Here is a 24,293-nt window from a genome sequence, read left to right as displayed (position 1 = left end):
CTGTGTAGATATGGGCTGATATCCACCAAGGTCACACAGACAAAGGGCAACACATGTGTCACCCTGTATGTGTCAACAAGTGAACTCAATTCACTGCAAATTTTGAAAATATTGCAAGTGACAAACTTGGAGTCAAAAAGAAATCAACCCATCTTAATTTTCAAAACAGTGGCTGACCTTTTTTTTTTTTAAAAAAAAAAAAAAAAAAACATCAAAAATTGACCATCTCAGTAGAAAGTCTTTCCATCACCACATGTTTTAGGTAATTCATCAAAAGAACGCAATGATTCCATTTTTACTCTCACTACATTTATATTTTCATCTCTGGTTTGAGAATATACTCTAAAATCATCAGCATTTTAAAAACAGACATATCAATCATACCAAACTATATATGACAGATACCTTAAAAAGAACTGTTTAAAGCAGAATGCGTGGTGAGACACATTAGTTAGGGATACCACATGTGAGGAAGCTCATTATCGCAAACAAAAGTTTAAGTGAAGGATCAATTACAGTATAACTTTTCAGTTTTGTGTCAAAGCTGACAAGCAGCTCATGGGGCAATATACAGGACAGGTTTTTTATAAACCAGCAGCATTAATTAAGCTATAAACTATTAATTGCTCCATTTAGGCACCGTTTACAATCAATGCATTTAATCTTTACGCTTCGTTCACAAAATATCCAACTGTCTCATCTTCTTATGTGCCACCTGTCACCTAATGGTAGGATACTATAAAATACTTAGAGCTAAAGAGCAGAGTGTGCTTCCTAATGGCATGAGTTGTGCTACAGCGTTAATCGGATAATAAATGGGCAGTTTGGTGGTCATAAAATTAAAAGCCACCAGCATGTCTGAGAGCTCAAGCTGTATTTACAGCTCATTGTGACGACAACAACAAACCAGGTGGCTTGAAAGTGCTGCTGCAACACTGTAGATGGTTAGACATTCTATATTGTTTTCTATTGATCAACAGGGGGAAGAGGGTTATACTTTTATACGTTACAGGGCACATCTTTATCTGAAGTGCTAGGGAGCAGTGTGTGTGCTCCTTAATGATATGATTTGTTCTAAGTCGTTAGTCAGGTAATAAACAGGCTGTTAGATGGTCGTAAAATTAAAAGCCACCAACACATCTTAGAGCGCAAGATGAGTTTACAGCTCATTGTGACGACAGCAACAAACCAGGTGGCTGATTGAAAGTGCTGCTGCAGCAATGTAGAAAGACAGAAGTTCCCTATTGTTTTCTATTGATTAACAAGATGCAGAGGATTTAACTTTTTATACTACAGGACACATCTCTATCTAAAGTGCTTAACGGCAGTTCGACTGTTCAGCTTGACATAATTTCAAACCCAGAGCAGGAAACCTTTTGTGCTCTGATGTCCATCATGAGAGGCTATTTGTCAAATGTTCTCTACCTGTCACAGCTCCACCCTCCTTTACACCCAATCTGGCAGGCCTGCTGAGTCCACACCCCTGAGCCTAAGCAAACACATAACCTTTAACTCAGAAACGCACAAATACTACGGCGTATTCACACTGATATACATACACCAACTTCAGTCCAGGATATTTTCTTTAGTTTTTTAACATGTCTGTCTGAGAATAATCAACTGTTTCTGCTCTACAATGAAGATTTGTCAGGGGAGAATGGATGACGGTAGGCTGCTTTGATTGCCAAAATTAGAAATCGTACTTTGTTGTAACTGATCCAGTTACATTTTAAGTAAGAGCATTCCTAGAAGAGTTTTGGCAGCACTTACTGCACTTGGCAATAAAGATCCATTGTACAAAATAATCTGCTGATCGTCAACTAATGTTGGCCTTACACCAAACGACTTTTAAAGTGTTTGCACTGCCCTCACAAATTTCGAATTTCGGACTAAAATCATGGGAGTTTTACCTCAGTTAGTGTGTGCTCCTATGATCTCCATCATTTGGTGTAAGGTGGTCATAAAAATCAGTCTGAGCTGTCTTAATTCATTACTTTTCTTGTCTTTATGCTCTGACAAAATCAAATGTTTATTAGTACTGTGTATTATGTACTAAATATAATAAACTATTATAAGTTTTTAGTTTTGGCTGATGCAAACATTGAAGTTCAGTGACATTGTGAACATTTTCCACAATCAATAGGTGCACTCTCTCAAGCACTAAACAGAAGCAGTGAAACTGGTAAACAGTAAACGTGAAGGAGAAAATGGCGGAGTTGTGGAGTGAACAAGAGTTTAATTTGGCATCTCTGTTACACTAACCGGCACTCATTTTAGTGAGAAATCTTTTTTGAATGAGTTCGCCTCTCATTCCCAGGGTCTCCTTCCACTAAATTAGCACAGCCTGCGTTGGATGGATTAAATTGATACCAAATTAACAAGAATACCGTTGACACCTTTTTTATTCCTGTATTTCTAGAGTTATGTTTTTTGCAGACACATAAGGACTTGTTAAAATGTCATATTTCTTGAAGGGAGTTTGGGTATTTTCCACCAGGAGCAGGATGGGAAATAAGCTCAGAGGAAATCTAGTTGTAGTGACCCTGCAGGATCCCCAGTTTTTGCTTAATATTATAGTGTGACTCAAAACTCACTTTGTCTTTAGATGTGAGAGGGTGTTAGACTTCAGTCTCTTTAAAGCAGTTTCAAAGTCTTTTGTATGGTCAGTATAACCTTAAAGAGCTGTCACATGTTGCTGTAAAAGTGTGTCAGGTTTCAGTCACACAAACTTCTTACAGGACACAGTTTGTGTGGGTACGTCTGTACATTGTAAAAGGCTTGTGTGGTGTTGGACACCTCTCTCTTTCTTTCTCTGTAATCCAGTAAATGTGAGGTGAGGCTGTATTGTACTGTGAATTGTGTGTCAGGTTTGCTGCAGTAAGGATTGGTTTGTTAGGGTGGACTAACAAGCTGAGGATTGAAGGGTGACTGTGTGAATGTGTGTGTATGTGCGTGTGTGGGCCTAACTGCATCCGTCCACTTGTGCGTGTGCATGCGTGTTAATTCCTGGCTGGCTTGCCAATAGCTCGCTGTCACTTCCACTTACTGGTGATTCCTTTAGATTTCCCCCAACTGTGATGATGGGTCTTTAATAGAAAGCTGCTCTCTCCTCCCTGAGAGAGAGAGACAGAGAGAGGGAGAGCAAGGGAGAGTGAGGAGGGGTGGCAGGCTAGCGAGGCTTTGTGTCCTGCTAGACCATTGTGGTCACCTCAACAGGGAACATTTTTACGGGAGGACTTTTTTTTCCATTCCCCAAGTAGAAAATGAGTGATCAATGAGGGACTGAGGATATTTAATTCATTGGAGGTTTACATTCACTAAAACAGGTGAGGTAGCTGTTGGCTCTTGGTGTGTTTGGGGCCAATATATGTGACATGAAAATGTTTAAGAAATAATTATGTGTAGTTGCTATTAATAACTAGTTACATTACATTATCACGTTTTATCAGAGCATTTTCTAGCCATGTCTCAAAAGTTTGTTGCATAGGTACAACTAAAATAAAAGCTACCTCTTTATTGTTCCATATTTGGGTACTTTCCCACTGGCACTACAGTTTGCTGTTGAAATGTATTTGTATTTTGTTATTTGTGTGTTAATGTTGCCATTTTAAAATGCTGATGTTTGGACAAACATTTACAAACATCAGCAAGTTAAGTGTAAAAAAATTTGGCCTCACATGTAAGCTACTTTGAGATAGTGAGATTAACAATTCTATTTTCTTTGATTTTGTCTGTACTTAAAAAGTGCAAACAAAGTTCCTTTGTAATCGCATTACGAATAGAGGTCATATTCAAAGTCTATCTGAATTTCTATCTTTGTTCACTATAAGCAGATTAGGGACCACGGAAGTTGAGTGTATACATTTTACCATAAACCTACTTTTTAAAAAGTTAAAAGTTCAGCAGTAGCTTAGCTGTCAATACGTCAGGTGACACTCTGAAAGAGATTGTGTGGCTCCTCTGTTTGGGTTCACTGTAGTGAAATAATTTTGAATTGCTCCTCCCATTTTAATCCTGTTTCACTGCAACTGCAGATTGATACAACAGTTGCCTGAAGTGCTGAAGTCTTATGGGTTTATTTGTCTTCAAAATGTATAAAATGGAGTTTGGTAGCTGGAGAGCCGCTTGATTAATCCAAATTGTGTTTCAGAAAGAGACACATCACAAACCCTGAACCCCTGAAGTTATAAAGCAAATACCAATCGAAGTAGACAAATCTACCAAGAAATTTATGAAGCTTATCCATAAGAAACAGTGGCTCAGTACACCATAATGACCTCCCATCACTGTGAAACATGCTCCAGGTCAGCATTGTTACCTGCCTGATCAGATAAAATATTTAACACTGAAATGCCACCCAACCCTTCTCTCCCTCCTCCTCCTTCAGTGTATCTCTCTCACTCTCTCCATTTCTCTCTCCCTCCATTCTGTCTCTCTTTCTACCCGGTTTCACTTTTCTTCTCCATCCTTTTGTCTGCAGGCACAAAATCTTTCAACATGATGTCCCCCACTGGTGACAACTCAGAGCTGCTGGCAGAGATCAAAGCAGGGAAGAGCCTCAAGCCAACACCTCACAGTAAAGGCTACACCACTGTCTTTTCCAACAGCGGACCCACAGGCAATGTAGGTCCACAGCCTTCCACCACTACTGATGACACATTAATGCAACAGTCACTGAAAATTACAGAACCGCTCATTTTAAAAATTCAGTGATTGCGATCACTTGTAGATTTGATGTCACTCAGGGCCTTTTTACACAGAAATGGCGCTGTAGGGCCACAAAGAAGTCCATTCTTCATGCCACATAGGCATTTTTCCGCAGAACCCAACAACTGCTGCATCATTCTTCTCCAGTATGTGATTTTAGACAGTATGCCGGCATCCCTGAATCAAATGAGACCTGACAGACATGACGTGTAACACAACAGCACTGGCCTCTATTGTGACATATAACATACACTTTGACAGCACTTTCTAAACAATAAGAATTGCATTAACATGGCAGTAACAATCATTTGCCATCCCTGTTATATGGTGGCTGATCTCGTCCTATGCTCAAATGGTTGGGAGCTCCAGGATCTAATTGTTTTCCCAATTTGCAGACCTGCTGTCCCATTTATATAGACATAATTTCGGCGCTGTTACACAGTTACACTGCCTGTTCAAGGTGGGACTATTGTGCCTCATTTTAACGGTATACTATGCAAGATTTTCCAAAACACAATAGACTCATACAAAGGTAATCCTTTTCAATCATGACTTGAACCACTAGAGTGTGTGGCAGTGTATTTATCTGTAGAGACCCTGTCCTCTGCCTATGTTTCTTACTTTCATCTTATTTTGCTATGTCTGGGACATTCCCTGGCACAGTGCACAAGTGAGGTCAGGACTAAAAAACAGGTAGCATCAGGTGCCAGACCATAAGCAGAACCAAGAGGAAACTATGAAAATCACTGGCACAGCTCTGCAAAAAAGAAATATATTGAGGCAATATAGGCCAAGCAGAGAAAGCTTGTTACAAAACAAGAGTAAATCTGAGGTTGGCTTTCACTTTCGCTGGTGATTTTATTTGCAAATGGTAACCAACAATTCCTGCATAGTATAGCTTTAAATCAAGTACAAGTACACGCAAAGACACACGGACTTGCATGAATCTGGAAAAACAGAATTAAATTAAGCAAAATTATCCCAAATCACTTAAGGGTGGAATAATGTGATCAGCAACATGTCTGTGACGATTCTCCACATCATTGTCAACAAGTGGACCCCTCAGTAATGCTTCCTTCATGATTACATAAGTACAACTTTAGAAATCTGAATTTAATTTGATGCAAACAACACAAAGTAATTCACTGATGATTCAGGGTTAATACCCCAGAAAGTCGTTGATTGCCAAGTTTTAATAAGTTTGGAACCTGTGCACAATGTTAGCGAGAGGACACCAGAGCTCTGTGAACTCAATGTGTAGATCATCTTAATTATGAGAACTGTGGTACTACACTTTGCTTTATTTAGAAACCACAGTATTTCTTTTCTTCTTCTTTTTTTTTTTTTTATTAATGTTTTGGTCAGACAATTACAAAGAAATAACTGTTACATTATTATAGAAACCACAGTATTTCTAACCCAGTTTCTAATTCTTTCTAATCTAATTCTAATATAGTTTTGCAAAGAATGACACAATCTGAAACACTTGATTTGTCTTTTTACCGACAGACAAAACCAAATTCCATTGGTAACGTTGGTCCCTTAAAAGGAAACTAAAGTATTTTTCAACTTGGTACCTATTTTTGAATTTGAATTTTCCCTCTTGGGGATCAATGAAGTATATCTTATCTTATTTTCTCATGTTTTTGTGTCTAAGTGACTAATGGAGACGACAATTTTTGAAACTGGTCCAGTATTGAGAGAGACCACAGTGGTAAAACAGGCTGCAATGTATTCACAGTGGGCAACTGTGCACCGCCAATGTACATCCATTAAAAGTGTGTTTTTGTTTTTGTTTTTTTTTTACCACTGACAGGCTCACACTGTTACTTTAAGTGTCTGATAATATTACGGAAAGACCCTAGAGATAAATAAAACGTTTTTCCTTACCTTTCACTGAGTCTGTTAGTTACTGTGACCAAGTTTCACTCAGGGCTTGACTTGTGTCAGGAAAAACAATGGTGGAAACGTTAGTGAGAGTTGGAGTGCCGAGAAGAGAGCACTGAAGAGAGCATTTAGGAACAAGACTTCTCCTGAGCAAGACACACTAACAAACAGACCAGTTGAGCGAAAGATAAGGAAAAACTATTCATTCATGTGTAGGGTCTTTTTTGTAATGTTGTCAGACATTTAAGTTAACAATCTGTCAGTGGCAAAAACAAGCATTTTATAATGGATGTAAATTGATGGAGCTCAGTTGTCCATAGCCTGTTTCACCACTGCCGGCTGCAGCTGTCTCTCTTGGTACTGGACCCATTTTAAAAATTGTTGTCTCCATTAGTAACTTCAACACAGAAACATGCAAAAATAGGGTCCAGGTTAAAAAATACACTAAAGTTTTCCTCTATGGCTGAGAAGGAACTGGCAATCCTGGTCATACACAGAGTTTAACTTAAGCTACAGTAAGTAAAGGCCAACTAGAAGAATATATCAGAATCTGTAAGAAATTGTGCAACACATTAACTTTCCACAATAATGCCTAATACTGCTGTCATTTGTTTCTAAGGATGAAATTAGAAGAGAGGTTTAAAGAGATCCATGGTTATCAGATTTGTCAGGTCACCGCCAATGCTCTTCCTGTTGTCTTTATTTTTATCCAGGAAAACACTGCATCTCCACCAGAGACTCGCACATCCAGCCCACCAGCCAAGCCGTCATCCCCACCACCATCCAATACATCTGTCACCTCCCCACCCACCACCCCTAGTCCCAGCCCCAGTCCCACTGGCTCTGGATCTGCCAGGACCATGTCAACCTCTGCGAGTTACGAGCAACTGCCCTCCAACTCTGTGATCAATGGGAATAGTGGCAGCTCAGCAGGAGCAGAGTCAGGGCGGAAGATGAGTCTTGCAGATGTGGAGGCGCTAGTGCCCACTCATGACGAACAGGGGAAAGCGATCCCTGAGTGGAAGAGGCAGGTGATGGTGCGAAAGCTTCAGGTCAAGATGCAAGAGGAGGAGGAGCACAAGCGCAAGGTAGGCATGATGTTGCAAGGCTATCGGAAGTAGTAGATGTTTTATCGCGTCTTTCGCTATCCCATTTGTCGTGTGGTAAATTTACAACGCTCTGTAATCTTGATTATATATAGCTTCAGTTTGGGATAATTGACAACACAAAGGGGATAGCTGGTGCTTGGATTTGAGTGTGGATTTTTGTGATTTTGAACAATAAGATGGTGTGAATGTTTTAGTAGTATTTGTGCATGACGTAAGTTTTTCTGTCTTTTTGACTTGTCATTCAAACAGTTAGTGTGGGTGAAACATCTAATGGGAGTTGAGACTAAAAGTTTATTTAGCATCTATGCTTTCTTGACAGCTGAAGGGGAGTGTTTCTGTGTTATCAAATGAGCTGCACTTAGGGACTTGATCGCTTCTGTGCATTTTTGTTGTTTAGCCTTAATTGCCCTTATCTGCCTTACATTACTTATCTTGAGACCAAATGGCATGGTCAAAGTTACCAAACATGCTTTGTTTCTAAATGTATTATTTGGCTTTAGAATCAATGACATATGTTAATCTATCTAACAGTCACTGCAGTGTGTGGTAATATTATGTGTATTTAGACAAGGTATTAATTAGTAATTCATACTGTGGCAATCTGAACACTTGTTAGTCCTATGTAATACAAGAAGGACCATGCAATATGGGATTTGATTGATTAAATTTGACTGATTAATAATTTATAGTTATAAGGGATTGCAGTGTTATCTTCTAAAACAATCAAGCAGGTAGAAATATGTCTCCAATGTCCTATAGTGATGGTGACATGTAGTGTTTTGTTTATTTGTTGAGATGCAGTGCCATCATTAGATTGTCCAACCGGCTGTCAGGCCTTACAGTAGTTAACTCAGGTAGTCATACAGTATTTTAGTGATATTTCCCCCTGTAAATAACACATTGAAAGATAACTTAATAGTTGTTGCACAAAACAGCATTTGACTTAACTAGCTCTAAATGTAGGCACCCATCTGTTCATTTATTTTCAAATAATTTGTTTGTTTCTTTATCAATCTTGATGCATGTTCCTGTTTTTCAAATGTACAGTCTTTATTAACGGTAAAAGACTCTTTGTGGTGCAGTGAACTGAATACTTGACTACGATGCCCATCACAACATTAACACACTTGACTAATGGATTCTCAGTGTGGGCTGGTGTTTGATGATGGAGTTTTGTGGCTCCAAGTTGTTACATGCTGATTCAGTGGTGTGATGCAGAGCCCATTCACACTACAGGTCAACCAGGAATACTAACAAAAACACTAAATACTGGGTTTTTTGGGGTTGGTTTCTTTTTGGGAGAGGAAGATCACAATATGTAAAGAGTAACTCAAACAAGAAGTCCCTTAATCAGAAAAACCTTTGTTGCACTGACCTCTTGGGTTGACAGTTTCAACTCTGCTGCACTTCTAAACACTTTGGGTGTGGTTAGAGGTACAGACATCTGTACAGTGATGTAACACTGCATTATAATGTAGGGCTACATCATAATTTGGTTGCAGACAGATGAAAAATGCAACTGCTGGATGACAGCAAAAGCAGAATATTCAGCATTTGTGCAGTAACTCTTTAAACCTACCAAAACCATTGAAAAACTGATTCATAAAAATGGCGGAGAGAAACTGTTTAAGAGGGCTTGAGCAACTATAGATGTAAAAGGTCTGCAGTGTCAAGTGCCTAAAAACATTACAAATGTAGACATGTTGTAAATCTGTAACACTTATCAACATTCCGTATTAATATATGTATATACTGTATATTAATACTGGTATAATTAATGTATACTTTGCTAATTGATTGAAAAAGGACATAGCTTTGTCTGTTCTCTTTGATTAGAAATTAAAAGTAGAAAGTTTTTGTTTGTAATGAGGCAGTGCCATTGCACCACTAAATCCATGTAAATCCTGTGTGTCAAGATGGATTTGCATTGAAGAGTGTGTTCACACCAGGAACCTCGAGCTGAAGGAATCCCCCCCTCCTTCCCCTTTTCTTTCCTTTTGGTCTCCTTTGACCTCTGATTTAGTTTGCGGCAAGCGGACATTACCAGCCTCAGGAATGGCACTACTCCCATGTCCACAATGCCATTTTAGGCCCATTTGGGGAACTGATGACTGAGAGTGACCTAAACCGTATTGAGAAGCAAATTGAGAACCTGCAGGTCATGCACAAGGTCTCAGAAGTCGAGAAGGAGCTGGAAGAACTGGAGCGGGAGCTTCACCAGCTTCTACCGGTTTCTGCTGCCCTCAATCAAGGGCACTTCTCAGTCAATCCAAAGCAGGTACATGGTCAAGCTGAAGATCTTCCAGCCTGGTGCAGCAAGATTTCTACCCTGCTCAAGAGTATGGCCATTCTTCTTGCCACCCTGGGGGGAAAAGAGATAGACATCTTGGATCTAATATGTCTTGGATATTCTCAAGAAGAAGCAAAGAATGGGAGCACAAGTCAGCCTGAACCAGCAGGATCTGTTAGTACTGGCTTTATTGGACGATCTCAGTCCTTCTCAACAAGAGAGGATGTAGAGAAGGAGATAAAGCAGTGTGGAGTTTCAGTGAAGAACCTCAAGGCCAATTACGAAATTCAGAATCAGCAGTCTGCTGATAACAATGCAAACAGGGTGTACAAACGCAAGAGATCACTCCCTGTGGTAAGTGAATCCAGTAATCGTCCAGAAACAATTCGTGAGGATGATGTCCCTGATTCTTCTGCTGAGGTCCTTCAGTCCCATATCAATGGAGATTTACCTTCAGTGGAGGAATCAGTGTTACCACTTATTGAAGAGCCAGTTATAATTGCATCTCATGCTCCTGTGACGTATGTGCCCTCTGAGGTAATGGCTCCAACTAACATTGAACAGTTCAATCAGGTTCTTTCTGCAGACCCTATTTTAAATAATGATCAACTAACAAGAAGCTTGGAGGTGCAGACAGATCTAAGCTACGTCCAGGAATGCATTGAAATGAGGAAAGAAAGAATCGTCTTCCTGTTCCTTGAGCACTGGCGGAAGTACACAATCTCCGAGTCCTATCGGACTAAACATACTGGCAGGAGAGGAAATAATTTACATGTGGGCTGGGAGGACTATGACCAATTCAGTGCACAGGTTGGTGGGGAGATGACGAGTGAAGACGACAAACTCCTTCTTTTCATGAAGTCAAAGCAGGTAGTAGGGAATCTGATTGGCCACTGGAGGACAATTATGAGTCAAGTGCCCACACGCCAGATTCGCAGGCTGAGTCGGGCCCAGATGATCTACTGGCCCGAGCACTTCTTGCCACACATCAACGGGTCTCCTGTGAGCTATGAAAGCCTAACTCTTGACCTCTTTATGCTTGGTTACTTCCAGTTGCTGGAAATGAACATGTCTCGCAGTGAGCGTAAATTCCGACACCTCTTGTGCTATGAGATGTTTGACCGTCTTGGCAGCCATAAATGGGAGGTTATACGGCAGTTTCACAAGGAGGTCATGGAGGAAATTGAGAGAGGGAAGAGAGACTGGACAGATGGTTTTGAAAACATAAAACACAAATATTTCGGAGACTCAAATGATGGGGGAGGTGTGATGACGGCTTCTCTACGCTCTATGTCTCCTGACATGTCCGTTATGCCATTGCAGGAGTCACTCCCTCCCCCACCTCCTCATCCTCCACCTCCTCCACCACCTACCCATCCTGCACCTCCACCACCTACCAATCCTGGACCCCCACCTCAGTCTGCGCCACCTGCACCATCACAAGAACCTTCCCCACCAGCACCACAATCAAATGTTTCTCCATCATCATCACCTGCTGCATCCCAGAATGCCATACCTGACAATGGCCAGTCTGTGCAGCAGGGAACATTGAAGGAGAAAAACACTCAGGGGGATGTAAAAAACAGTGCGCAGACATCATCAAATCAGACAGTGGTTTCTAATGGAAAAAGTTCAGAACAGGACCATATACAGAGTTTGACAACCAAAACTGTACAACAAACTGATGCAACAGCAAAAGCTGAGACACTGCAGGACACAACAGAAAGCTCAGCACCAGATCCAGTAAAAGATGTTCCACCTGTTACTATTAAAATCATAGAGGAACCTCACGTCAATAAATCCCCACCCAGGAATGAACATAAAGAAGACTCAATTAAAGTTATCTATGAGCTAAAAGAGTTCAGCAATGAGGAGATCATCAGATACATTGATCGAAGCTTTGCTTTTTGGAAAGAGAAGGAAGCTGAGCTTTTTGATATCTGACAACTACGTGGACTAAAGGTTTGCTAAAAGCCCAGTTCACTTGTACAACCAAAGAGAAAATGCATAAACAGCAAGATCAGGGAAATTAACCTGCAAAGCGGAGTATGCTGAGAGAGGAAACTAATCTGGTGTGTTAGCTTTTAGGCCATGTCACATAAGGGACTTAACGGCGGCAAAGCAAAGAGCATCCACTTTGCTATACCTATTTTACAGTTTGCATATGCTGAAGTAGATGTAAAGAAAGTCTGTGATGTCAGAAGACATAATTTTAGTACAACTATTTAATTTTGAGTTGTGCTGCACCGAGAGCTTTTTGAATCTAGTTTGATTGGTTGCCATGGTACACTGCTTCTAGGAAAACAGGTTTTAAAGGAAAAGATTTGCCATAAAAGTCATGTAATGTGTTTGTTCAGGTCATCTTTGTCATGAAGGAAATAACTGGTAAAACTGCACACTTTGCTTATATTGAATACTTCGGGGTTCACTTCAAATCATACATTTACAAGAAATAAAATAGCTAGAGAGGGGGAAGAATAATCATTTTAAGGGATATTTGTCAATGACTCAGTATTTCCTATTAGGGGACATTATTTACATAGCAAGATGTGCCTACATAGGCGGGTTCACAACATGAGTACACTCTGCTTGTTACACACACAGGGACACATGGATGGGTTGCAGGTGGATGAAATAATTCATCATTAATGAGAAAAATACATACATTCTCTAAAATGTTGTGATCAGAGCAGAGAGCAGAACTGCTGTCCGACACCCTATTAAGAGAAACGCTGTGCACATTTACACACTGGAAACAGCATAACTTTATTGATTACTTCAGAAGTTAAAGGTTTAGTTGTTTACTCTGTCAAGTTTATAACTACAGTTTTTGATGTTGCTGCTTGAATGTGCCCCAGTATTTGCTGCATTGTCATCACTCAGCAGAAAACCACTCACTTCTCCAATATACTGAATTAGCCATGTAATAGCAGTGTGCCAGGTCTAGACGCACCTGACTTTAAAGAAACAGGAGAAGACACACTGACTGATTGAAATCATGTTCTGCCTAAAACACATCTACATTTAAATAAGGGACAAAATACATCCTCTTTGCCCCTTGCACCTGACTCGGTGCCCAGATTATGCGCACACTGTTTGACTAATTACAGTGGAGCTGGACATGCCCTAAATGCACTTGCGCCATAGATTGTTTAAATGGGGCCCCTTGTCTTTAAGCCTGTGACCTCATGATTTTGTTTATACAATATGTGCCTTTCACACTAGATTAAGAGATTAATAGGTATGGTAAATGCAAGGTCTGGAAATAATGATCAGACCATTTTCAATCGTCATTCAGAACTCAAAAATTTGAACTTTCTGTCAGCAAATGACAGCATTTACTCAACAAAGCTGTTATCACCTAAATGGAACATCAGACTGGATTTGTAATTGTTCCACAAAGTTTGTTTGTCTTTTTGTTACTTGTTATAATTTGAGTGTTTCTGGGAGATTTGTTTAAAGTTTCCACAATTTAAATTTGTGTTCATTTATTATTTGGTTTCTACATTGCTGTTGGAAATAAAGTTTGTTGACATTTTTGTGATTACATAATTTCAGTGGTTCTTTCCTAAAATATCCTACTGTAATTGTTGAGGTTACTGAACTGACACACATGGCCAACATAGTATCTTAATTATCTAGCTTGACTTCAGGCCAGATTAATACATCCTAAATAATCACACTGATAAATGTACCAATGAAAGAGCCATTGTCTAACGCCAAGCTCTCGAGTGTGTAATGCTCTGCTGGAGCAACGCTTGTAGCAGTGAAGAACCACACTATTCTCATAGCGTCTCTTCTGCAGCATCAAGATTACCTTCAAATAACCCTCTTAGCACCACCCGCTGTCATGCTATCCGTGGCTTAGAGGAGCCATAAGGAGGTTACAGTGAATCTTGATAGACTCACGGCCCAAAAGGGACGGCAGTCAGCTGGTCAACTTACAAGCATATATATAGATTTGTATTGACAGTATTTGTTTCAGATTTGGTCAATGTAAATAGCACAGTAATTGGTGTGTGGTAATGTTTTCAACAGTTAAATTTAAGTTATACAGTGAGGGTCATGTACAGAACTATAATTTGTTCCACTTTTAATCTGCCAACGTTTCACACTGCAAGGTCAAATATTTGATATTTGTATTTACAGCAGTGCTTGTACATATGCAACTGACTGTAAAGTCAACACCAATCCAGACAATGGAGATTATGAATATCAAAGACTGCTAAATTTGTTGAATTGATATTGTGGGTCTAACTAAAGTTCAACAGAATATGCAGACTATACTGAGGTTTATGTACTACATGTCTAGAAAACCATATGGAAAGATTACCTACCAGCATAGGACTTCTCTAACATCCTAATCATAAAGCCTCCTCCTCACCTGTAAATAAATATCATGGTCAACTTGCTTTGTATGAATATTAGCCAGATGAATGTGAGAGCTGATGAACGTGAATTCAGAACTTCTTACTCAGAAGAGCCGAACAATTCACAGTTGTAATCCAGAATGATGTACAGGCACAGTCACAGGTCCTAGGTCAAGAATGTACATGAATCATTGGGGATTTTGAGAAACTTGTCTGTTAACAATTTATATTGCATCTATTATTGATTGTAATAGATGCTTGGCAGGCTAATGCAATGTACTGACAACACTCTCTGGCTCTGGGCCTACTGGCTCAAAGGACAACATGAACCTAAAACTAATACCATTTTGAGTTCCATTGGGTATAGGCTGGGTAGCAGAACTTCATTTTTAACAGAACCAGTTTAATTCCTGCAGGTTTGCATGTTCACCTCATGTTCATCTGGGTTCCATTCAGTGCTCTAGTTACCTAGTAAAGACAGCTGTGTGTATGGAGTATTGTACAAATGATCTTCAAGAAGACTTCACCCACAAAATGATCATTTGTGTATCAATTGTTCAACCCATGTTACACTGAATTCATTAAGAGAACTGTGTTTTCTCGCATGCCTCCACAGACAACGAAGAATCCAAAAACACAAAATTCTTAATGATTTGAAGTAAACAGGGAATGCGTTTAACAACAGCAAAACTATATCAAAACATCCACTAACAAACTCTCGCACAACTCGTGTAGTACAATTCAAGTCTCATTAATCCAGTTGTGTGCTCAATACTTGGCAAACACATGCATTTTTGCGGGAACCTAACTATTCAAAACACTTCTACATCAACAGTCTCACACACGGACAAGTGGTGTGCCTGGGCAAATACACATGTTGCCCCAGCACGCTACTTGTATGGAAGTGTTTTTAAATAGTAAGGTTTTAGCAAAAATGCATGTGTTTGGGAGGTACTGAGCATGCGGCTGGATAAATTCATCAAGAACTTTCTACTTTTGGATTCTTTGTTCACCATGGAGGCATGCGAGGAAAACCACGTTTTCTTGATAGATTCAACAACACAGGGTAACTAAATTGAAATGCAAATGATCACTTTGTGGGTGAAGTATTCCTTTGATGTTAATGTGAGTGGTTCGACGTAAGTTAAATGGATGGTGCATACCAGTAACATTGCTGAGCTTAGAGGTTTGAGAAGTCACTGATAAACCACTCACTCAAGTTTGTTTGTATGTTCTTTTCCTAATGTTCACATAACAGAGTTTGTACTGAATGATGTAGTCAGCCAACTGAATGCTCTAAATTCTAAAAACACAACTCAGTGTAAAACCAGGTACAATTCATATCTTTTTACAATACTATAACCTTTTGTAATCAAGTCACTTTCAAAATACTTTTACTTTAAAATGTCAATGTCAAACTTCTGCTTCAGTCACATGAAACAAATATTGTTGCCAGTTACCAATCATTAGCATTGGATACTGCTAACAAGGTACATGTAGACTGTGGCTGTAAGTGCCCATTGGTTTGGCTGTATACATGGCTAACAAGCTATATTTAGGGGACTGAGAAGAATGAATTTTTGCAGGCTTATATGACCCATTTTAAAGTACCAATAACAAGTACATCTGTGACTTGTGAATGAGCAGTAACTCGTCTTATTCCAGTAATACTACCCATACTTGTAAATGTAAATTAATTACCAGTGCACATGCACACACTTCAGCGCTGCAAAGCAAGTCCATCAGCTAATTTTTGCTTTGACAGGTTTTTTTTTTTCTTGCTCTGCAATTCCCAGGGGAATCATTAAAAATTAACAGTGTAGATAATCTTACCTGGAATAATGTGTTTGCCAGAGCAACTGAAATGCTTCAGTCAGAGGAATGCAACAGGGTAATCTATCTTGTCAGGTGAAGATGAGAAATCCAAGATGGCTGCCTTTTTTTCTCTCCTGCTCCATCTCCAATTACAGCCTGAAAGAGAGAAAAGGATCCAGTTACCATTTGTGTGTGATGTCCCTGAGAACATCCTGATAAATAGTGTCCTGTCCATTTAAATGGCTTTATATTATTTTAAAAGAAACAGGAGATGAGTACCTATTGTGTGTGTGTGTGTGTGTGTGTGTGTGTGTGTGTATGTATGTATGTATGTATGTATGCTCTATTTGCTGTTGTAAGTACGCAGAGTTTACACAGTATGCTCTATATATGCTCTTATATAAAGGCTACTTTTCAAAAAAATTGACATCTGAGATTGTGTATATTGGACTAACAGGCTGGACTAACGTTTCATTACAGTTTTTCTATGCAGGTGTTTTCCTGCTCTCTCCAGCATGCAGAGAAGCTTTATGTGAGACTGCAGGCACGAAACACATTCATATGAACTTTGACTGTTTTGATGATGGTGTCAAAGCCATTTTTAAGTATTAAAACCACCTAGAAGCCCAGGTAACCCTAGTGCAGGTTTACTGAGTGAATACCTTTGTCAAGTAAGACCATGGAAATGACAAAAAAATAAACCTGCAACACAAATAGATGTAAGTATTTTACAACTAAAATGAGTGTTTAACTGACTTAGTTTTGTTGTTGACTTTGTTTTACTCAGGTTAAGTGTTTGATGCAATATATAACTGTGGGATACAGTTCATTGCATCAAACATTAATGGCATTGTCTTATGTGATATACATACAGATTGTACTAATAATTTCAGCTGTATCACTCAGCAGAGACTCACAGCATGAAGGGCTTGAACGTTTCCCCATAAAAATGTATAGATGGCCCCACTATATTGACAGGATTGATGATGGTTGAACTTGATATATCACAGGACACTGATCATTTCTCTGAGAGTCAGAGAAATGATCAGTGTCAATTAGCATGTGGTTAAAGTCTACACATGCTTATGATGGTGTGCTGCAACAACAAAGTCTGTGGTACATGTTCTGTATTTCAGAAGTAGAGGAGAGTTACAGAGACAACGTATTTGAAGCTGATCCTGAGCAAGTATTTAGTCTAGTTAGATCCCCAAACAATAAAAAGGACCTTGGTCAATTTTTCATTATCTCACCAAATATACATTACGCAATTCTTGTTTGGAAGAAAACTCCAATTTACCTTGACATTTATCTGAGGGTAATTTCTTAACCAGGGGATGAGGTCATGCAAAGCAGGAAAAGAGGGCTGCTGTTACCGTTAAACTCCTTCACTCACTGGTATGGGCCCCTATCTCTGTCTCTCCCCCGACCCCTCTGTCCCTCCACAGGCTGAGGAGGAGGCTGCACGCCTGGCATCCATGCCCGCCTGGAGAAGAGACATGATGAAGAAGAAAATGGACGAAGAGAGGTGAGTAACGAAGCTGTGCTGCTCTGCATGTCTGTTTTTTAGCTTATCTTGTACTATATCCTGGACAAGTAGGAGGAGATTGTGCTCATTGCATTTGTAAGTGTGTTAGTGTTTGGAAGGCTCTTCACCAAGATAACACAGGAAATAAGGGAGCGCCTCCTAAAATTGACCATACTTTGTACTATCATATTTTTTTTGCAATTTTCTGACATGTACGTTGGGGCCACATTATCATGTAGACTGAGCTGAGTTACCGTATCACTGAGGATTCTCTCTCACCTGCAGGTGAGTCTGAAGATTTCAAGGAGATTATTTAACAAAGGCTGGAAATGATCCTGAGATTTCAGCCTGTGTTGATGCAATAGCATCACACAGTCCCTAATTTGTATTGATGCTGCCTCATTTAAAAGGTTGAGATCTGGAAGCTGTATACACCAAAATAAAACTTAGAGACCTGAGACAAACTTAAAAATGCACACATTGTTAGATGGCACAGTATGTTGATCGAAGTACACATTTTACACTGTTTGGATTAGCAAGCGCATCTTTTTGTGGCCACTGTTTAGGTTAGCTTTGGCATTCAAACAATACAGAGTTGGACTAAGTAAAAAAAAACTGTTTCATTGATACATGATCCTGAATAATTAAAATGGTTTCAAAAGTTATTTTCCACAGTATCAACACAACAATATCAGCTGCACTTTCTCGCTCTCTCTAATTGTTAATGTTTACTACAGTCATTCTGCCATTCTCTGCTACTAACCAAAAGAAATCATCATGTTATACCCTTGTTATATTTATCTTCCAAAAATAAATTTAAATGTTATGCCCTCAATGCCAAAGTTTCCCATAATATTGACTGTGGTATCAAATATTGACATTTTAGAGAATATTGTATCAGAGCTAAAAATTCCAGTGTCATGGTACTACTTGCCTGTTAGCTTCAACAACTGATGCAGTTTTCCTGACAATTCTTATTAGTAATTATATTCACTCAAACGTATCCTATTTTGCCAAACTAATCCACGGTAGAGCTCAAAGTTTTATTACTGATACTGGATCTAGCATATCTGGCACCAGTGCTCCCTGTACGTTGTGTTCAAAGAGAGGTGAGTAACGTATCACACCTTTTGCCCACTCCAATGTAACTCAAGCAGCAACTGAACCTACACAGTTTACTGAGGGACACACGTGATTTGCTGAGACAGTTTGTAACCAGAAAGTTGTCCTAAAAAAAGACACCAGTGTACATTTAAGAGAGGGTGGTAACTATGTTCATAATGATATTTTGAAATCTATGACACTTACACTAGGGACTTAGTGTCTGACGTAATCAAAGCTGTTGCTTTGACTGGTGCAGTTTGGTCTGACATGTTAGACGGTTTTACTCAAGATGGTTTAATTATAAGAGGACAGAATATTGTAGATGTGTCCTTGTTTTTAATGTCTGACTGGAAAAAAAGATAACAAATTTGTCTGGTTGCATTGGGTTTTTTTTTTTTTTTTACACAAAGTCTGTGCTACAGTCTTCATCTGTCTCAGTAGTGCTGCATTAAACATGTGTTGAACTGTTTGGGAAGGTGTTTTTATATAGTTATATACCTGTAATGCTGGTTATGAAAAATTCCATTTTATTTTTTCATTGGAAAGCCTTATAATAATGTCCTACTTGCTTTCACTTATTGAATAACTGTTGTTGTTTGAGATATTTACTCTTTTCTTCTTGTGCTTATGTCCTCCTGATGTGACAGGGAACAAAAAAGGTAAGAAAACATTATTTACTCCCTATTGTAATGTTTACATAATACTGAACTACTTGTGAAACATGTTAAATTGTTAGAAAACAGATTTTCAGATTTTAATAATTTTGTGAGGGACTATGAATTTGAGACCAAGGCCTCCATCTAGTGGACAGATATGGTCACATTATGTCCTATGGAGATCAAGTCCAGGGGAGGGTAAACATTAATTAAGCAGGGTTATGAATATGAATTAAAACCGACACATGGGTAAATAACAGAAACAACTCTCGGCCATATGTTTATACTGCCTTCCATATAGTTTGTAACAGCCAAACACTAGAAACGAAGCCTGAGTAAAAACTAAAATGGCGCTGAGAAATTAGTGTCGCATGTGGCAGCATCATAGTCATTAAAGGTAACCTTAGGCAGCGTACATCCTGTTTTAACGGTCAACGTCCTTTTCTGTTACTATGTGTGGTTTGCTTTTTCAATGCTAACCCTACTGAGGAATGAGGCGGACATATTTTCTTGCACTAAAGTAGACATAGAAAAATGAAGAAAAAAGTATAGCCTCAGGTTATTTGTTTGTGCTAACAAATAAGCTAACCGGCATTAGCTAATACAGGGTTCATGCTAGCGCGTTAAGATAGCCAACGGTGCACCAGACCACCACCATACTGACCTGTCATTTTGGGCCCTAAAACACTCTTCCTGCGGGCTGCAACAGGTCACATTGTATGCCGAGGGTGTTTATGAATATCCACTGATACCCAAAGAACCGAGATGTTTAAATAACAATGTCTTGTTTAAAGTACATGAGTACAGTTAGCCAGGCCAAGAAACGTTTTACAAACTTACTATTAGACCTATACCACTGCTCATATCCGACTGCCACGAAATGTTCAACTGGCGCCGAAGTGCTCACACAGGTGCTTTTTAGCGTTTCCTAATTATTCCCACGTGGGCTGAGCAGCCAATCCCATGATATCAACAGAGTGACGTAATGTCACGCTTTTATGTTTTTGTTTTTTGTTTTTTTATCAGGGGAGGTGCAGGGGATGAGTTCTCCTTCACCTGCTGACCTCAGCGCTCACATACACATTATTCACAGCAGACATTTTGGCATGTCATAGCATAGGAGATGAAAAAATTAAAAAAATAAAATAAAATGACTGCATTCGTTCATTCTAGGGTTCAGGTTTAGTGCTGGCTAACTGGTATGGTTTAGTGATACACTTAAGGGAGCCAAACCATCCTTAACAAATACATTTCACATGTGCTCACATGTCCTGCTAGACAAGTCAAAATGCACTCATACTTTAAAGGGATAGTTCTGATTTTTAGAAGTGAGGCTGTATGAGACCCTTATCCATTGACTTAACGTAGATGTCAGCTGGCACACACCCAGTTTGGAGACCCAGGCTGGAGTCTGACATGGAAGCTAGTTAATGTACTGCTGTGGAGGGGTCAGGTACAAAATGTATTTTAGCCACGTAAAAAAAAGGTCCCATCTTAAAAAAAATTATATCAGTTTAATTGTACACTATATTGATAGTATTTTCACTGCTTTGCTTAATGTCATATAGTGATTTCCAACCAGAAAATAAAGCTGTTAACATTGCTCTCTTCAAAGCCAGACTCCATTGAGAAAATCAGTGATTTAGGAGTCTACTGCTGCCTTAAACAGTTATTTTGTTTGTGTTGTTTTTGTGACTTTGGCCTTTAAAAGGGTTGTTTTGGATTCACCAAAGTCACACAATAACACAAACTAACTAACTGATCGAGGCAGCAGTAGACCAGCAGCTCTGTGTTCAGTGAGCTATAATTACTATTTTTGTCAATGGAGTTTGGTGGCCTTAATGAGAGCATAGATGGGGTACTGAAGCTATCCGACAGGAGGGTTAAGAAGGGAAAATACTCTCAATATAGCGTAAAATTAAACTGAGATTGATTTCCCATTTTTAGATGGGACTTTTTAGGTGGCTAAAATACATTTTGATGCTGACCCCCATCCACAGCAGTACATTAGTTAGCTTCCTTGTCAGACTCCAGCCTGCTTCTCCAAACTGGGGGCATGCCAACTGACATCTACTATATGTAATATGCTGTTTATGGATAAGTATACTACCCCATGTCATACGAGACACATAAGTCAAATCAGAGTACCACTAACTGCATCTGTATTCTAACTAGCAATTTGATTTTGTGTACAGGCTATTATTTTGTATTCTCTGCTTTAATGTGGCATTGTTTTATTAGATGACCTATGAACAGTTTCCACTTGAAGAAAACCTTATAAAAAGCTTCCGCTACAATCTAACTTACATTTTGTTTCTGGCCCTTTGTCCACTTTTCTTCATACATCTAGAAAAGCGGAACAGCAGGCCAAACAGGTCAAGGAGATGGAGGAGAAAACAGAGCAGGAGCGACTACGGATCCTGGGCTATGACGAGACCAAGCTGGCCCCCTGGCAGCGACAAATCATTCTGAAGAAAGGGGATATAGCCAAACAGTGAACTGGGCCGTCTCCCCCCTTCTCTGCCCCACCGCACCCACCACCCTCACACACCCACCCCAAGGCCTTCACTGAACACCTCCCAATCCCTGATCCCCTACCCTGCACTGTACACTGGACAGTGGGGAAGAGCTTGACTCCTCTAAACCCTGTCTCACTCTTTGACCTCCTGAAACACAGGACCATGCTGTAGTTGCTGCTGTCCACACTGGCTCTGAGGCTCAGCTCACGCCACCGCCCATTGAAAGTCTACTGGAAACAAACTCTTGGTCTTTTAGTGCTAACAATAGCTGTGACATGCACTGATTCTCCTCGCTTAAGACGATTGCTATAAATGCATGTGTCCTTAACTAAATTAAGGTTATCTGTTATGTATTTGCTTTCCTGCAAATCAATAAAAGCTATTTCACATAAACGATTTACTCAGACAAAGAGGTTTTTGATCGATGGAAAGGGGCTACTGAGCATTTTTGCCATGGGGGAAAAAGCCTGTTATGTAATGAACGGAAAAGTAGCTCCATGGTCATACTCAGCAAAGGCTTATTTAAACATGAAGCAGCTAATGCATTCTCTGTGTAGACAATATCACATCTTCATCGTGTTATATACTTAGTCCTGAGATTTTTGTATCAAGCTCATAGAAGCACTTTCTTAATGGCTTAATGTTACTGCCAGAGTTGTAACCCTAACACTCACGCTAATCGCTGTCTTTAGATAAGCTTGTTGTCATTTCTCTGTGAATTTGGAATATTGATATATATCATATTTTAAATAATGTAAAGATTATTTAGCTGAGCAAATTAAATTTTACTAATTATCACTTGACAAAAAGCCGCAATTTTCCAATTTAATTTTTCTATATGTGACCTATATGTTAAGCTATTGTGATCATGAATGTGAAATGTTGCGTGCGTGTGTTGCGTAATGTCTATCGAGCATGTTGTGATGTATTATTAAGCACATTTGACCGCAGGACCCTGGATTTTCAGTGAAACACAATAGAAAAACAAAGACACACAATCTGAGCACATTCCTGCGAGGCTTCTATTTGAACATGGCCTTCTTTTGAAATACAAAACATGCACATGTGAAGAGCAGCATCTTATACCAGACGTCTCATCTGCACACTGAATGTTGCAAAAGTAGGGAAAAGACATCAGTTTGTCCCATGTCCTCTTCCGGCCTTCGTCCTACTAACCTGGAGGATAAATCTTTGATGAGCAGATCTGCTTACAGTGTACAGAGTGCGCTTTGTCTGCCAGAAACAGCCGTGACATAAAAAATGTACTGCTCCTTAGATAATGCCAGCTGGTTGTTCTGCAGCCGCTCGTGTAAAGAGTCCAGTTCAGATTATAAATGAGAGGAGACAAGACTTATGCAGTGAACTGTATAATTCACAATCATGCAGACACTTTTTACGTAACAGACTTGACACAAATACCAGTTCATGATTACACAGCTAATTTTAACCATCATTTCTAAACAGCTCCTTTTAGGTCCAGGTTTTCATACATTCCTAGGATTCAAACATTTATTTGGCAGGGGTCACCAATTTGCAGCTAAACATAGAAAGGTGGAGAAACATGTGTTGAATGTTTTTGGAGCGACTGAGGAGACACATTTGAAATTGAAATTTAAGAGCAACTGAACCTCACAATCATGCCGGATATGTCACATGAAGTATTCCCTCATGATGGAAAATATTCTCTATGTTTACTATATTTAGGCTATGTTAGATGTACATTTTTGCAGATGTAAGGTATCGAACATACGCAGACATGGTCCTGGTTGGGGAATCATCTGGATAATATTCTAAATCACTTTCATCGGATGCCATATGATGTTGAAATTGAAAATGATGTAAACGTCATTGCCATTTGATTTTCTATATATATATTTAAACTCTGTATATAGCGACCCTCTCAGATTTTTGTCGTCTCATTGTTTCCATATTGCATTATATTACATGTCTCAGCCTTGCTTGAATAGAATGATGGCTAATTCATGTATAATTATATTTTCAGACTGTTAAAAATGAAGACAATAAATCTTTAATCACCAAATAAAGTTCTGAGTGTGTTTATGTTGTCTTTAACAGAAACACATGTACAGTCAAATCCAACAGATCAGGGGTGTCAAACTCATTTTAGTTCAGGGGCCACATACAGAACAATTTTATATCAAGTGGGTGGGGCCAGTAACATCATTGTGTAATAACCTATAAATAACAACACCTCCACATCCTTTATTTTTTTTTTAATGTAAAGAAGTACATTCTGAAAACACTTAATCCATTTGCAAAACAGAGGGTGAACAGCCTGAAATGTTCATCT

The 24,293-nt window shown here is 39.3% G+C and overlaps 1 protein-coding gene across 2 annotated transcripts in view; it reads left to right on the top strand.

Moving 5' to 3' along the window:
* espn (espin) overlaps positions 1-23,876 on the top strand; it is a 55,248-nt gene extending 31,372 nt beyond the window's left edge. For both annotated transcript variants that reach the window (XM_049581955.1, XM_049581954.1), the window contains 5 exons: positions 4,481-4,623; positions 7,308-7,682; positions 17,624-17,703; positions 19,446-19,466; positions 21,814-23,876. In XM_049581955.1, coding sequence (XP_049437912.1) covers positions 4,481-4,623; positions 7,308-7,682; positions 17,624-17,703; positions 19,446-19,466; positions 21,814-21,961 — 767 coding nt within the window. In that variant the 3' untranslated portion in view covers positions 21,962-23,876. The remainder of the gene's footprint in view (positions 1-4,480; positions 4,624-7,307; positions 7,683-17,623; positions 17,704-19,445; positions 19,467-21,813) is intronic.
* Positions 23,877-24,293: the final 417 nt, after the last annotated feature.

The sequence above is a fragment of the Epinephelus fuscoguttatus genome, linkage group LG7 (assembly GCF_011397635.1).
Source record: "Epinephelus fuscoguttatus linkage group LG7, E.fuscoguttatus.final_Chr_v1".
Classification (NCBI taxonomy): Eukaryota; Metazoa; Chordata; class Actinopteri; order Perciformes; family Serranidae; genus Epinephelus; species Epinephelus fuscoguttatus.
This window is presented reverse-complemented; position numbering and strand designations above follow the sequence as displayed.